Source organism: Aotus nancymaae, unplaced genomic scaffold, assembly GCF_030222135.1.
Source record: "Aotus nancymaae isolate 86718 unplaced genomic scaffold, 86718_ANA_hifiasm-v0.15.2.pri h1tg000067l, whole genome shotgun sequence".
Classification (NCBI taxonomy): domain Eukaryota; kingdom Metazoa; phylum Chordata; class Mammalia; order Primates; family Aotidae; genus Aotus; species Aotus nancymaae.
Window position 1 is genome coordinate 28,670,525 of NW_026988482.1, and position 14,619 is coordinate 28,685,143.

General features: G+C 36.2%; 1 protein-coding gene across 3 annotated transcripts in view; it reads left to right on the plus strand.

Annotated features, from left to right (window-relative positions):
* Window positions 1-256: 256 nt before the first annotated feature.
* Window positions 257-14,619, plus strand: part of CACNA2D3 (calcium voltage-gated channel auxiliary subunit alpha2delta 3) — a 963,339-nt gene continuing 948,976 nt past the window's right edge. For 2 of the 3 annotated variants that reach the window (XR_002478711.2, XM_021671646.1), the window contains exon 1: window positions 257-351. Coding sequence is in view for 1 of the 3 variants with exons in the window: in XM_021671646.1 (XP_021527321.1) it covers window positions 272-351 (80 nt within the window). In the remaining 2 variants the exon portion in view is untranslated. The remainder of the gene's footprint in view (window positions 352-14,619) is intronic. The other variant, XM_064367210.1, reaches the window with a different exon arrangement.

Genomic DNA, 14,619 nt, shown 5'->3' on the forward strand with positions numbered 1-14,619 from the left:
CCCTTTCCTTTTGTCCCCATTGATTATGTTTTGTTATATGGCATAGTTGACTTTAAGATAGGCTTATCTGGGTGGGCTTGACCTCACCACATGAGTTCTTTTAAAAGCCCAGAGTTTTCTTTTCTGATTGCAGAGGGGAAGTCATAGATTTGAAGCTCTTGGAGGGATTTGGCATGCCACTGCTGGCTCAAAGATGGAGGCGGCCACATGCCAAGGAGTGTGGGCAGCCTTCAGGAGCTGTGAGTAGCCCCAGCTGACAGCCAGCAAGGAAATGGCGACTTCAGACCTATTGCTGCAGTCAGCCAGCAACCTGAATGAGCATGGAAACAGATTCTTCCCTGGAGCTTTCAGGTAAGAGCTGAGCTGGCCAACATCTTGTCTTAGACCTTTTGAGACCTTATGCAGAGAACCCAGCTGAGCCCACCTGGACTTCTGACCCACACAACTGTGAAGTAAACGAGGATGTTGTTTTAAGCTGCTAAATTGGTGACAATTTGCTAGAGCAACAACAGAAAACAGATACAATGATATAGAAAGAGATTTGTCTTATATAATAAACATTAATTTTAGCCAACCTGCTGGACTTGAGAGAGAGTTCACAGGTAACAACTGCTGACCGAAGCCCAGGGCAGCCTGAATGCTGTGGTTGCCAGGGACTCGTACTCCTGTCCTCTCTGCTTTGGTGGGCTGAGTGGTATGCTTCCAAACCTGCTGGTGCTAATTCTATTGCTTATCATAATTATCCATTTATATGTATTTTGGTAGTATGTCAACAGGGGATGTAAGACAGTGAACATGAAGAGAGCTGATCTTTCTACCAATAGCTGAACACTTTGGAAACACTGGGTGAACAGTATCACTGAAAAATGCTATGGAATTAGGTGGGTGAGGCAACTAAAGAGCAGAGAATTGTAAAGATTTAGAAGGTTTCTGGAGTCACATTACTCTGCCAGCCTGTCTCGGTTCTTCCTCTGTGTTAAAGACTTCAAAACTAGACTTTGCCCATGGTGCATGGGGAAGATGGCTTACTGAAGACTGCAGCCCTCAGCAGTGCTGTGCCCAGAGGAAAGGTGCTGGCCTGAAAGCAGAAGAGTGGTGAATGAAGGCACAGGACTTTGCTTTAAATTAAAATAAGATATTTCAGGGGTTGGTTTTTATCCTATTTGAGGATTCCTTGCATTGACTGCAATTTTTTTACTGATCTAGTGCATCCAATTCTATCAGATCAGAGTGCTTCTGTTACGGTATTAGATATGTGCATGCACTCGCACACACGCATGCATGCTGGGGTAAGCAGGCTACAAGTCTAATCATGAAATATGAACAATTTTTGTAACAAGTGCATATTGCTAGAAAAAAATTGAGAATATCAATAGTAGTTATATTTGAGTAGGAAGCTTATGTATATTTTCTATAATGCATATATATTGTTTTTGAAATAAGGCAACAAAAGAAAATCATCATCATCATCATAAAATAATAACTGCTAGCTATCCTTCAAGGTCAGGGTCCAAAAATTTCCTCCCTGAAGTTTTCCTCAATTCACATGAAGTTTCATAAATCACTTATTTCTTTACGCTCCCATAGCTCCTTATTTCTACTTAATTAGCTCTGATATGTAGCATGGCCAATTGTGTCTTTCCCTTTCATTTGAGAGCAGGAACCATGACTTATAAATATTCATATTTCATCACACCAAGCACAGTTCCTACCATTTAGGAGATAATTGTCGAAAGAGTGAATGAGTGAATTGTGCTCTGGTGTAGTGCAGTCACAAATATATCAGAGAGGTGTGTGTGTGTGTTTTTATTAAGGCTCTTTCTTAGTGTCCTTTGATAAGCAGTTTAAAAAATCATACTTTGGTCTATGTGATCCAGATCATGTGTTTTCACATCTTATATAATCTGAAAGCAAAGACCATATACGTAGCCCTCAAGCAGAGCCTTTCTGGGCAAAATGAGAACAGCTTTCTGAAAAACAAACTCAGCACCGGGTATGCAGGCACCACACAGTTGTTGGTCAGGCCCTAGAAGAATCTGCATAGCAGAGTTCCCTTGACACTTCCCTCCTGTTCTGCATCTGGACTACCTGTGAGCAAGCCTCCTCATTGTGTAGGGGAGCATTTGTGAAGTGTTTGCAAGTATTTTTCATTTCCTGCAAGCAGACTGGGCTATGTCCTGATTTTGTTAGCGTGATTGCTGAAAATGGAGTGGTCTATTAAAAAGTAATGGTCACCGTCTGACGGATTTGCTTCTTGCAACATTAGTGTCATGGTGATGGATTAGGAGAATCTCCAAAGTGGAAAGGCATGTTTCCACAAATATTTTGTATGAACATAAATTCACTTGCAAACATGACTCATTTCCCTTTTATTTTTTAATGTATTATCCATAATATTTGCCATGCATCTTTTAGCACACACGTGACCCTCTCTGGAGGGCTCTGGTAAGTGATTCCAGCAGGGCCAGAGGAAGATTGGTGTTGTCCTGTGCCCATGTTTACAAAGTTTTCCCTCTGTTTCTGAGCTGCTTTCAGGAGGGGAGGAGAAGGTAAGAACCACAAGGCAGGACCAAGCAACCTCTCTGGGCTAGGAAAGCTCTGAGAGGAATCTCTTTTTACTAGAAAGGTGAATCTGTTTAGTGATTTGAAAACTCCTTGCCTTCATTTCATTTTTCACTGAAAAATTAAATGACTGCTTTTTACGCCGCCTTTCGACATCTAGAAGAGCCAAATCAAGAAATGCGTAATTTCTCCCACTAAGGCTGGATTCAACAGCCTACATAGCTGAACTGTGATATGTTTCCAGGGATTGGGACTAAAAAAACTCTTTCCATTAAGTTCATTCCATTAAGGATTTTAGAAAAATGCATCTAATTGAAGACAAAACTTTCCTGGACAAGAGAGGAAATATATTAGGAAGCTTGCCTAATAGGCCAAACTCAACGGACCCAGAGACCTGAGAGACTGGGATATGATTGGGGAAGGACCAGAGCTAGTAAAAAGCATTAGGGACCCAGGCATTCTAATAGACAGGGGACACACACACTCATGGCCCCTTTTCTATATTTCTGACTTCACTTAGCTCTGGCTCTATAGATGCCCATTTATCTATTGGCTTTGCTGCCCAGGATTCATTCCCCTTTCTGCTGGTAGCTACTTTTGATTTTCCTTGGAGAAGGCTTTGTTCACGACTCTTAGATTTAGGTTTGGAGGAAGTTGACTTCGCCTCTGACCTCAGGAGTGGGTATGTGGCCCAAACCTGTCAAGGAAAGCCTCAACCTTAAATGGGTCAGCAGCTGACCCAGTTGGCGGATGCTCAATTCTTGCATGTTGGATAATTTCAGAAATTTTCCTTCTATACATGAAGGATTTTTTTAGTTCTATCTTATAAAAATCTCCCTAGCAACATTTCTTGCATTAGGCTTAATATTTGTCTCTTTTATTACTGTTGTTCAATGTCAGAGAATTTGCAATGCAGTTGAATTAACATACACACAATATTGTAGCAGCCTGGGGGGTTAAAGATAGTTAACCAGCTGAGAGAATAATTCACTGTCTAGCATAATACTCAGAGAAATGTGAAGGTGGGTGCTTTTGGTTGAGCATTCTAAGATAAATGAATCTCCTAAGAAATGAGACTTGCAAACTGGAGTCCAGTGGATTGCTTCAACCTGATCTGGTTAGCAGTAAATGTCATTAGCTTAAAATGTTTTCTCTTACCTCTGTTGTCTGTGATAAGACGAGCCTTCTAAAAGGGGAAGTGAGGTTCTTTCACGTTTTAACTCCTCCTGGGGGTATTAAAGCTAGCTCAAGTCAGGCTTCCTGCAAGCTACATTAAGCATGTGTTCCTCCAGGGCAGAAGGGAAATTGTGATGTCTCTTCCGGGTTGAGAGGCTCCAAAGGCAAGGCAGCTTTCTAAAATTAGGGCCTTTTCTCTTTTCTTTTTCTTTTCTTTTCTTTTTCCTTTCCTTTCCTTTCTTTCAATGGGGATTCCCTCTGTCACCCAGGCTAGAGTGCAATGGTATAATCATAGCTCACTGCAGCCAAACTCCCGAGTTTAAGTGATTCCCTCACCTTAGCCTCCAGAGGAACTGGGATTACAGGCATGAGCCACTGCACTCAGCTCTTAAAATATGCTAGTTTTTGGAATTTTTCTAATATTCCTATTTGCCCCACCCTTCCACACTATAGTATTGATATTCAAGATGAAGATTTGCAAGATTTTGATGTTAAAAAATGAGTCTGATTTTCTCTTTTGAGACAATTGTTTTTACAATGAGTTCTTTGGTGGTGATGTCAAATTATTCTTTAAGTTTCCAGGAAACACTTTGAAACAGTTAACCAAGTACAAGTCAATAACATTAAAAAAGAAATGAAGAAGAAGAAAGAAAAAGGTAGTGGTAATGATGGAAACTATTCTAGATTTTTAAAAGACTAGATTTTAGAAATGAAATGATCAGTCAGACTTTATATGGATCCCAGGTCAAACAAATAACTGTAAAATACATTTTGGGGATATATGGGGGAAATTTGAATATGGTCTATGAATTAGATGATACTAAGAAATTATTGTTAATTTTGTTAGGTGTAAAATGGTTTTGTGGTTATAAGATGTCATTATATTTTAGAAATCCTTACTAAAGTATTTAGGATGAAATGTTATAATCTGTATGTTTTTTAAAAGACTAAGCAAATATTGCAAAATGTAAGTCTACATGATGGTTATACAGGGTTAAATAGACAATCCTCTATTTTTATACACATTTAAAGATTTTATAATGCAAAGACTTTTTGAAAAGGACATATAAATTGCCAGTGGATTCCTTTACTACTTTTGTTTTTCTTTTTGTTTTTTATTTTTTTAGAGGCAGAGCTTTGCTATGTTGTCCAGGCTGAACTTGAACTTGTTGTCCTGGGTTCAAGCAATCCTCCTGCCTTAGCCACTGAAGTAACTAGGGTTATAGGCGTGCACCACCTCCCCAGCTTCTACATCTATTTTAAGGAACCAATGTGGGCACCATCTCTGATGAAAACTGTGGAATAAAACTCCAAATATAAGTTAGGTAGATTTAAATGAACTTTAAAAAATATTATCTGCTACTAGAATATAAAATTATGCAGCATTTATAAGTAAAAAGTTCATGAAGCTTCTTAATTCATTTATCCCCACCTATGTTCTGTGGGTGGGCATAAAAGAATAATAAAAGCATTGCCTATTGAAGGAATAAAATTTTGACTCATAAATTGAACTTCATGAAAATTATTAAAACTACTTCTAGATGTAATAGGTTCCCCAGAAATAGTTCTTATTTGCATGATAGCATTTCCAATAAATGAGCAGAAGGTAATATGTCCATTGTAAAAAAAAAAAAAAAAATACAGGTAATCCAACCGGGCATAGTGGCTCACACCTTTAATCCCAGCACTTTGGGAGGCTGAGGCAGGAGGGTCACGAGGTCAAGAGAGCCAGACCATTTTGGCCAACATGGTGAAACCCTGTCTCTACTAAAAATACTAAAATTAGCTGGGCATGGTGGCACACACCTATAGTCCCAGCTACTTGGGAGGCTGAGGCAGGAGAATCGCTTGAACCCGGGAGGCAGAAGTTGCAGTGAGCTGAGATTGCACCACTGCTCGCCAGCCTGTTGACAGAGGGAGACTCATCTCAACAAACAAACAAACAAACATAATCCGTTAGAAGAAAAAAACTCCCATAATTCCACCCCATTATTAATATGTTTGTATAGTTCTGTCCAGTACTTTCTTTGAGCATAGGTATGTATCTGCCTTTTTTCCTCCTTTCTCCCTTCTTCCTCTGTTCCCTTTCTTCACACCACCATTAAATGTGAAAACAAACCCGAAATAGAAAACAGTGACTACACCTAAAAGTGAAATCCACTTGTGATGAAAGCACTCCACTCCCAGAGTAAAGCAGTCTTTACTTTGGTAATTTATGTTTTCTTTAAACAGTCCTATGACTTTCATTTTTATTATTTTTACGTATGCTTAACACATAATAAATGTACATATTTATGGGGTAAAATGTGATGTTTTGATACTTATGTAATTGTATAATGATCACAGTTTAATTAACATATCCATTGTCTCAAACATGTGTTATTTCTTTGTGATGAGAAATTCAAAAACCTCTCTTCTAGCTATTTTGAAATACACAATGCAATGTTGTTAACTCTAGTGATCTTTCTATGCAACAGACCACCGCAACTTACTCCTCCAATGTAACTAGAGCTTTGCACCCACTGACCAATCTCTTACCTTCCCCCACTTCTCCCCATCCTTCCCATCCTCTGCTAACCACTATTCTGCCTTCTACTTCTATAAGAACAACTTTTTAGACTCTGCGTTTAAGTGAGACCTTGTGGGACTTGTTTTCTATGCCTAGCTTATTTAGTTTAAACATGTTTTCCAGGTTCATCTATGTTGCCACAAATGACAGAATTTCATTTTGTTATTGTAACTGAATAGTATTCCATTGTGCATGTGTGTGTGTGTGTGTAAACTATAATATGTATATACGTACTGTAGTTTCTTTACCTATTCTTCTGTTGGTGAACGTTTAAGTAGATTCCGTATCTCAACCACTATGAATAGTGCTGCAATGAACAAAGGAGTTCAGATATCTCTTCAACATACTGATTTCATTACCTTTGGATATATACCCTGTAGTGGGATTGCTGGATCATATGTTAGTTCTATTTTTAATTTTTTTTTTCTTAGAGACATAGTCTTACTCTATCACCCAGTGTGGAATGCAGCAGCTATTCACAGTCACTATCATAGTACACTACAGCTTTGAACTCCTAGGTTCAAGTCATCCTCTTGCCTCAGCCACCTGAGTAGTTAGAATTACAGGCCCATGCCACTGTGCCCTGCTGTTATTTTTAATTTTTTGAGGAACCTCCATATTGCTTTCCACACTGGATCCTACTAGCAGTGTATAAGGGGTCCATTTTCTCCACATCCTTGCTATCTTTTGATTTTTTGATAGTAGCCATTCTGATTGGAGTAAGGTGATATCTCATTATAGTTTAGATTTGCAGTTCCCTATTGACTAGTGATGTTAAGCAATTTTTTATATACCTGTTGGCCATCTGTATGTCTTTTTTAGAGAAATGTCTATTCAGGTCTTTTACCCATTTTTAAATTGGTTTATCTGTTTTTTTGTTGTTGAGTTATTTGAGTTTCTCATATATTTTGAATATGATCTCATTATCAGATGTGTAGTTTAGAAATATATTCTCCCATTCTATAGATGGTCTTTTTGCTCTGTTGATTGTTTTCTTTGCTGTGCAGAAGCTTTTTAGTTTGAGGTAATCCCATTTGTCTATATTTGCTTTTGTTGCCTGTGTTTTTGATGTTTTGCTCAAAGAATCCTGGCCTATACAAATGTCATGGAGCTTTTCCCCTATGTTTTCTTCCAGTAGTTTCACAGTGTTGGGTCTTACACTTAAGTCTTTAATCCATTTTGAGTTAATTTTTGCAGATGGTGAGAGATAAGAGTCTAGTGTTATTCTTGTACATATCTAGTTTTCCCAGCACCATTTATTAAAGAGGTTGTCCTTTCCCCATTGTGTGTACTTGGTACTGTTGTTGAAAATTGATTGGTTGTAGATGCATGGGTTTATTTCTGGACTTTCTGTTCTGGTTCATTGGTCTATGTATCTGTTTTTATGCCAGTACCATGTTGTTTTGGTTACTATAGCTTTGTAGTATGTTTTAAAATCAGACAATGTTGTGCCTCCAGGTTTGTTATTTTTGCTCAAGATTGCTTTGACTATTTTGGGGTCTTTTGTGGTTCCATATGAATTTTAGGACTTTTTTTTTCTATAACTGTGAAGAATGTCATAGATATTTCAATAGGGATTGCATTTGACAGGGATTGCTTTGGACAGTATGGAAACTTTAACCATATTAATTCTTCCCATCTATGAACATAAGATTTTTTTCACTTTCTTGTGTCTTCTTCAATTTTTGTCATTAATATTTTCTAGTTTTCATTGTAGAGCTCTTTCACCTCCTTGGTTAAATTTGTTCCTAGGTATTTTATTTTTTTGGTAGCTGTCGTAAAAGGTATTACTTTCTTGATTTTCAGATAATTTGTTATTGGTATATAGAAATGCTACTGATTTTTTAATATTGATTTTGCATCCTGTAACTTTACTGAATTCGTTTATTGGTTTAGTGTTTTTTTTGTGTGTGTGGAATCTCTAGGGTTTTCTATATGTGAGATTATGTTGTCCACAAAAAGGGATGACTTGACTTCCTCTTTTCTAATTTGGATGCCCTTCATTTATTTCTCTTGCCTGATTGCTCTGGCTAGGACTTTCAGTACTACATTGAGTGAGAGCGATGAAAGCGGGCATCCTTGTCTTGTTCCACATCTTAGAAAGAAAGCTGATACCATTCAGTATGATGTTAGTTGTGCATTTGTTATCTATGACCTTTATTATGTTGAGGTACATTTCTTGCTAATTTGTTGAAAATTTTTATCATGAAGGGATGTTGAATTTATGCCATTTTAAAGATACATTTTTATGAATTCTTATATATGAGGGTCATTAGCCCTTTGAGAGATGAGTTGCAAATGTTTTCCCCAGTCTGCCAGTTATCATTTTTAAGTGTTTCACAACTTTATTATTGCAGTTGGTCACATTTATGAAGACTTCATATAATTACAGATAGTTATAATAAGACAATTATCACAATGCAAAGGAATCTACCAGCATGTATTGAAAATGATATTATTATTGCTGGGCACAAACATATAGAGATAAATCTAATCATAATTTTTAAAAATCAAGGCATAATTTTCACATAATAAAATGCACATATCTTAAGTATTCAGTTTTTGGTTGGCAGGAGTATTCACCTGTGCAAAAACCACCTAAAAAAAAATTTGGAGCATTTGTATAATCCCAGAAAGTGTTCTTTCTAGTCAGTTACCCAATGACTCCCAACTGGGCAAGGATTTCCTAATTTGCCATGATCAGTTTTTGTTTTTGGACTTCACATATTTTAGAATCATTATAGTATATACTGTTTTGTATCCAGCTTCTTTCATTCAAGCATAATGTTTTTGAGATTCATTCTTGTGTTTGTTGCATTCATTCATGTGTTAACAGTTCATTTTTAGTGCTTAATAGTATTTCATTACATGAATATACCACTATTCGTTTATTCAAAGACTTGTCGAATTTGTTTATCCAAAGACAGTTGGATGTTTTCACTTAGGAACTAGGAGCATTTATGTATAATTTGTAGGCATGTGTTTTCATCTTTCCTGAGTAAATACCTAGAAATTTCTGGGTTATAGGGTAGGTATTTGAGTATAAGAAATTGCTCTAGTGTTCCTCAAGATGGTTGTACTCTTTTACACTCCCATTGGTGGTACATGAGAGTTCTAGTTGCTCTATATCCTCACAATGCTTAATATTGTCCAGCTTTTTAATTTTAACTATTCTAGGGGTATGTAGTGATAACTCATTGTGAGTTTAAATCCATATTTTCCTCTTAAGTAATGACGATGAGCATCATTTCATGCACGTTTTTTGGCCATAGATCTTCATTTAAGTGTTTGTTCAAATATTTTGTCTATTTGTAAATTGTGTATTTTCTTACTATTGAGTTGTAGGAGTTCTTTATATATTCTAGATACAAGTCTTTTATTAAATATTGTTTTATTTTTATTTTCTTTAAGTGTTTTTCAAAGAATAGATGTTTTTAATTTTGATGAAGTCCAAATTATCGGTATCTTCTTTTTTGGTTAGTTTTTATTGTATCTAATCTGAGAAATCTTTGCCTATACTAGGGTAGTGAAGATATTTCTCTTACGTTTTCTTCTAGAAGTTTTATAGTTTTAGCTTTTAAGCTAATATCTATAATCCATTTTATTTACTTTTTGTGGACAAGGATTGAGGTTCATCTTTTTCTTAAAAAAAATACAGATATACAATTGTACAAAGACTATTCCTTCTCCATTGAATTACCTTGAACTCTTTGTTCAAAATCAATTAACCATGTAAGTATGGGTCTATTTCTGGGGTCTCTATTCATTTTATTTATCTTCATATCTATACCTAAATCAATACATTGTCTTGATTATTGTAGCTTTATAATATGTTTTAGAATTGACTGATGTAAGTCTTCCAACTTTGTTCTTTTTCAAAATAAATTTGTCTACTCTAGGTTTTTTGTATTTCCCTATGCATTTTAGAATCATGTCAACTTGCACAAAAATGTCTTCTGGGATTTTGCTTGTGCCTATGGTGAATTAAGTTGTTTGGTTTTGGGAAAATGGACATCTTAACAATATTGATGATATGCCTGTATCTATTAGGTTTTATTTAATTTCTCTCAAGAATGTTTTGTTGTTTTCGATATAGAAGTTTTGTACATCTCAGATTTATTCCTACCTGTTTGCTGTCTGTTGCTAATATTATGCTATTTTAAAATTTCACTTTTTAATATGATTTGGATTTGTATCTATGCCCAAATCTCATGTCGAATTGTAATCCTCAGTGTTGGAGGAGGGGTTGAGTCTGAGGTGATTGGATCATGGGGGTGGATTTCCCCCTTGCTGTTCTCATGATAGTGAGTGAATTCTCATCAGATCTGGTTGTTTAAAAGTGTGTGGCGCCTGCCCTTTTGTCCTCCACCTTCTCTGGCCATGTAAGACACACCTGCTTCTCCTTCACCCTCTGCCATGATTGTAAGTTTCTTGAGGCCTTCCCAACCGTGCTTCCTGTGTAGCCTGCAGAACTGTGAGTCAATTAAATCTCTTTTCTTTATAAATTACCCAGTTTCAGGTAGTTCTTTACAGCAAAGCGAGAATAGACTAATACACTTTTATTGGTTACAAATATATAGAAGTTCATTGCTTTTTGTATATTGACTTTGTATCTGTGACCTTTTTAAGTTCACTTATTAGTTTTATGAGATTTTTTAAAAATTTACTTTTTGTAGATTCTGCAGAGTTTTCTATGTACACAATCATGTCATCTGCCAATAATGAAAATTGTGCTTCTTCCTTTCCAATCTTTTCCTTGCCATACTGAACTGGTTAAGATTTCCAGTTCAGGGTTAAATACAAGTGAGAATATTGCCTTATTCCCAGTTGTAGGGGAAATTATTCAATGCTTCACCATTAATATGATGCTATCTGTAGGTGCTTTTGGCAGATGATATTTATCAGACTAAGGAAGTTTGCTTCTATTCCTAGTTTTAAGCTATTTTAAAAAATCTTAAATTTGCATTGAATTTTTCAATTTTATTTTGCATATATTAAGAGGAACATGCTTTTTTCTCCTCTCTCCTTTATTCTGTTAATGTGGTGAATTACACTGATTTTTTAATAGGATTAAACAATTTATGTTTCTATTATTTTTCAAAAGACAAAACCATTCTTGGTCATCATGTATTACCATTTTTTATATATTGCTGATTCAACTTGTTAATATTTTATTTAGAGTTTTTACATTTATGTTCATAAGGGATATTGATTTGTAATTTTTTTCTTTTAATGATCTTGTCAAGTTTTTGTATCAGAGTTATGCTAGTCTCATCAAATGAGGCTGGAATTGTTCCTTCCTCCATTTTCTTAAAGTGTTTGTGTCTATAATTATTTATTTCTTCAATCTTTGATAGAATTTACTGTGAAGCTACATTAACTTAGAGGTTTTTTTTTGTCTGTTTTATTAAAATTTATTTCATAGATGGGTTTTTATGTTCTCTTTTTCTTCTTGTTTCTATTTTGTATGGAGTTGTGTTTTTCAAGGAATTTGTCCATTTAAATTACGTTGTCAAATTTGGTGGCATAAAGTTGTTGATAGTGTCCACTTACCATTCTTTCAATGTCCATAGGCTTCATAGGGATTTCTCTCAGCTCTGTCAGCCCTTCTAACCTACCCTTAGACTTAGGAGAGTAGCTAAAGTTTTCATGATGAAGGCCTGGAGTCCTTTAAAGCAGGGGTCTCCAATCCCCAGGCCATGGACTGGTCCCCGTCTATGGCCTATTAGGAACCAGGCCACACAGCAGGAGGTGTGTTGGGTGAGTGAGCATTACTGCTTGAGCTCCATCTTCTGTCAGATCAGTGGTGGCATTAGATTCTCATAGGAGTGTGAGCCCTATTGTGAACTGCACATGCAAGAAATCTAGGTTATGTGCTCATGAGAATCTAACTAATGCCTGATTATTAAGGTGGAAAAGTTTCATCCCAAAACCACCCCACTAACCGCCAGTCCGGGAAAAAAAATTGTCTTCCATGAAACCGGTCCCTGGTGGCAAAATGGTTGGGGGCCACTGCTTTAAAGGTATTTCTCAGAGTTACCTGCCCTGACATCAGCCTTTGGTGGACTGCTGCCTTGTAGCTGGGACAAGTCTCTGCCTTGCACATAGAGGAGGACCCTGTTTGCAATGGAGGGATGTTTGTCAACAACTTTGCCTTATCCCCAACCTTTCTTTAGCTATGTGATTTAAACTTCTCTATGTAATTTAGCTTTTTTATGACTTCTAGATTTGAGGTCATAGTTAAGTAGGTCTTTCTCATTCCAAGTTTTAAAAGGAATTCTCTCATGTTTTCTTCTAGTATATTTTTGGTATGTATGTGTATTAGGGAAGGGGAATTGTTTCTATATATTTAAATCTTATATCCAAATGAAATTTACCCTGACATGGGTGTGGTATAAACCCAAATTTAACTTTTCCAGATAGCTGTCTAATTGTCTCAACACCAAGTACAGTTCCATTTTCATTGAGATTCTCCTTTGATCATATATTAAAGGCCTATGAAGTATTTATTGGGTTTATTTCAGGATTTTCTGTGCTGTTTTTGATTGTCTGTTTGTTTTTGTCTTTTGGTCTAATTATCTGTTCATTTTTCACTATCACAAGGTTTAATTATTGAGGCTTTATATTTTAATACTTGTTAGGTGTTCTGTAAAGTCAAATCCACGGCTGTAGTCACCCCAAAAGCAGCAGCAAAGGAATTCCTACAAGGGAGTTCCCCAAATCTTCCTGAGATGGGGCCAGTTGGCATTTCAAAGAAAGAAGCACTGAATACTAGGATGATCAGTCCAGAGCATTCATTAGGGGAACTCCTGTACAGAGGAGTCTGCTGCAGATCCTCGAGTCAGACGGTAAGACAAGGGATGTTCTACCTAGGTACATCTGCCTTAAGGGGGTCGGGTTATGGGGTTTTATATGAGAGTTTAAGGAATTTGGTTAGTGACACGGGCTAATTTTTCTATGTGTTTACCAAAAGAGTTACGTTCTCAGTGTTTTTCAGCAACAACCTAAGCAGCTTTATTGGTGCCTGAGAATGTTCATGGCCCCTGGTTGGGTTCACACCTGCAGGGAACATGTAGCTGGTCAGGTCACAGAGAGGTCAAGGCACTCTGTTTCTAGATCAGGACACAGAAGGAATATGTGTGTGCTTCGGGGAGCTGTGTGGGGGACACTGTGGAACCTATAGTAGGCCTAGTCTTCCATTATTACATTTTGTCTTCAGGATTTTCCCAAGTATGTTAATTGGTTTTTCCATGTGAGCTTTAGAATTGTGTGTTCTAAAGCAAAGCTATGGATAATTTTTATTAAACCATATTAAATGTCTAAATTAATTTGGAGATCACTGATACTATTTATCTAAAGATATCTAAGATAATGATATCTTTCCTTTCATTCAGGGCATCTTTTCTGTCCTTTAATGGTGTTTACAATTTTTCTTACACATTTCTTTTAAGTTTGCCCCTAGGCATTTTGTCTTTCTTGCTACTAGTACAGTATATGAGGTATTTTTTTCCCATTATATCTTCTAACTAGTTGTGGTATATATATGTATACATGAAAGCTATTAACTTCTACATCGTCAGGTAGCACCCCGGTATCCTTTTAAATTCTCACACCAGTTTTTCAGTTGATTCTTTTTGATTTTCTAGGTACACAATTAGATCACCTTCAAATAATGATAGTTTTATCTCCTCTTTCTAATTTTATGACTTCAGTTTTCTTTATTTTTCCCCTGCTATCAAATTACATTGACTAGTACATTAAGTACGTACATCAAGGAAGCAGGTTATTTTATGTTAAATGATGAAGAGCTAGTTGGCATCCTTATCTTGCACTTAATTTTGATCAGAATGCTTCTGGGGTTTCCTCATTAAACATTTCAAGCTGAGATACATTTATGCTATTATGTTAAGGAAGTTTTTTTTTGAATCCTATATTATCATGTATTTTTTTGAATCTAGAATAGTTGCTGTCTCTTTAAAGGGAATATGACACACTTTCAGGGACTGATGAGAATCCAAGATCTCCTTGCTGGGCCACAAATCATAACTGAGATTATGCCTTAGGAAGGTTGCATAGATTGTTTTCCTTATAACTATGATTTTACATTTGTTGAAGCTTATTTAATCTTTAACTGCCCATCCACTTAGCCTCATAAGACCTTTCTGTTTCATTATAATAATTATATTAAAATTTAGCCATTGTACTGTTTTTATAACAAAAATCACATTGTTTAATTTATAACATATTATATTCTGTTAAGATATAATGAAAAACTAATGGTGGTTAGTAAAGAAGATATGATAGATGTTGTC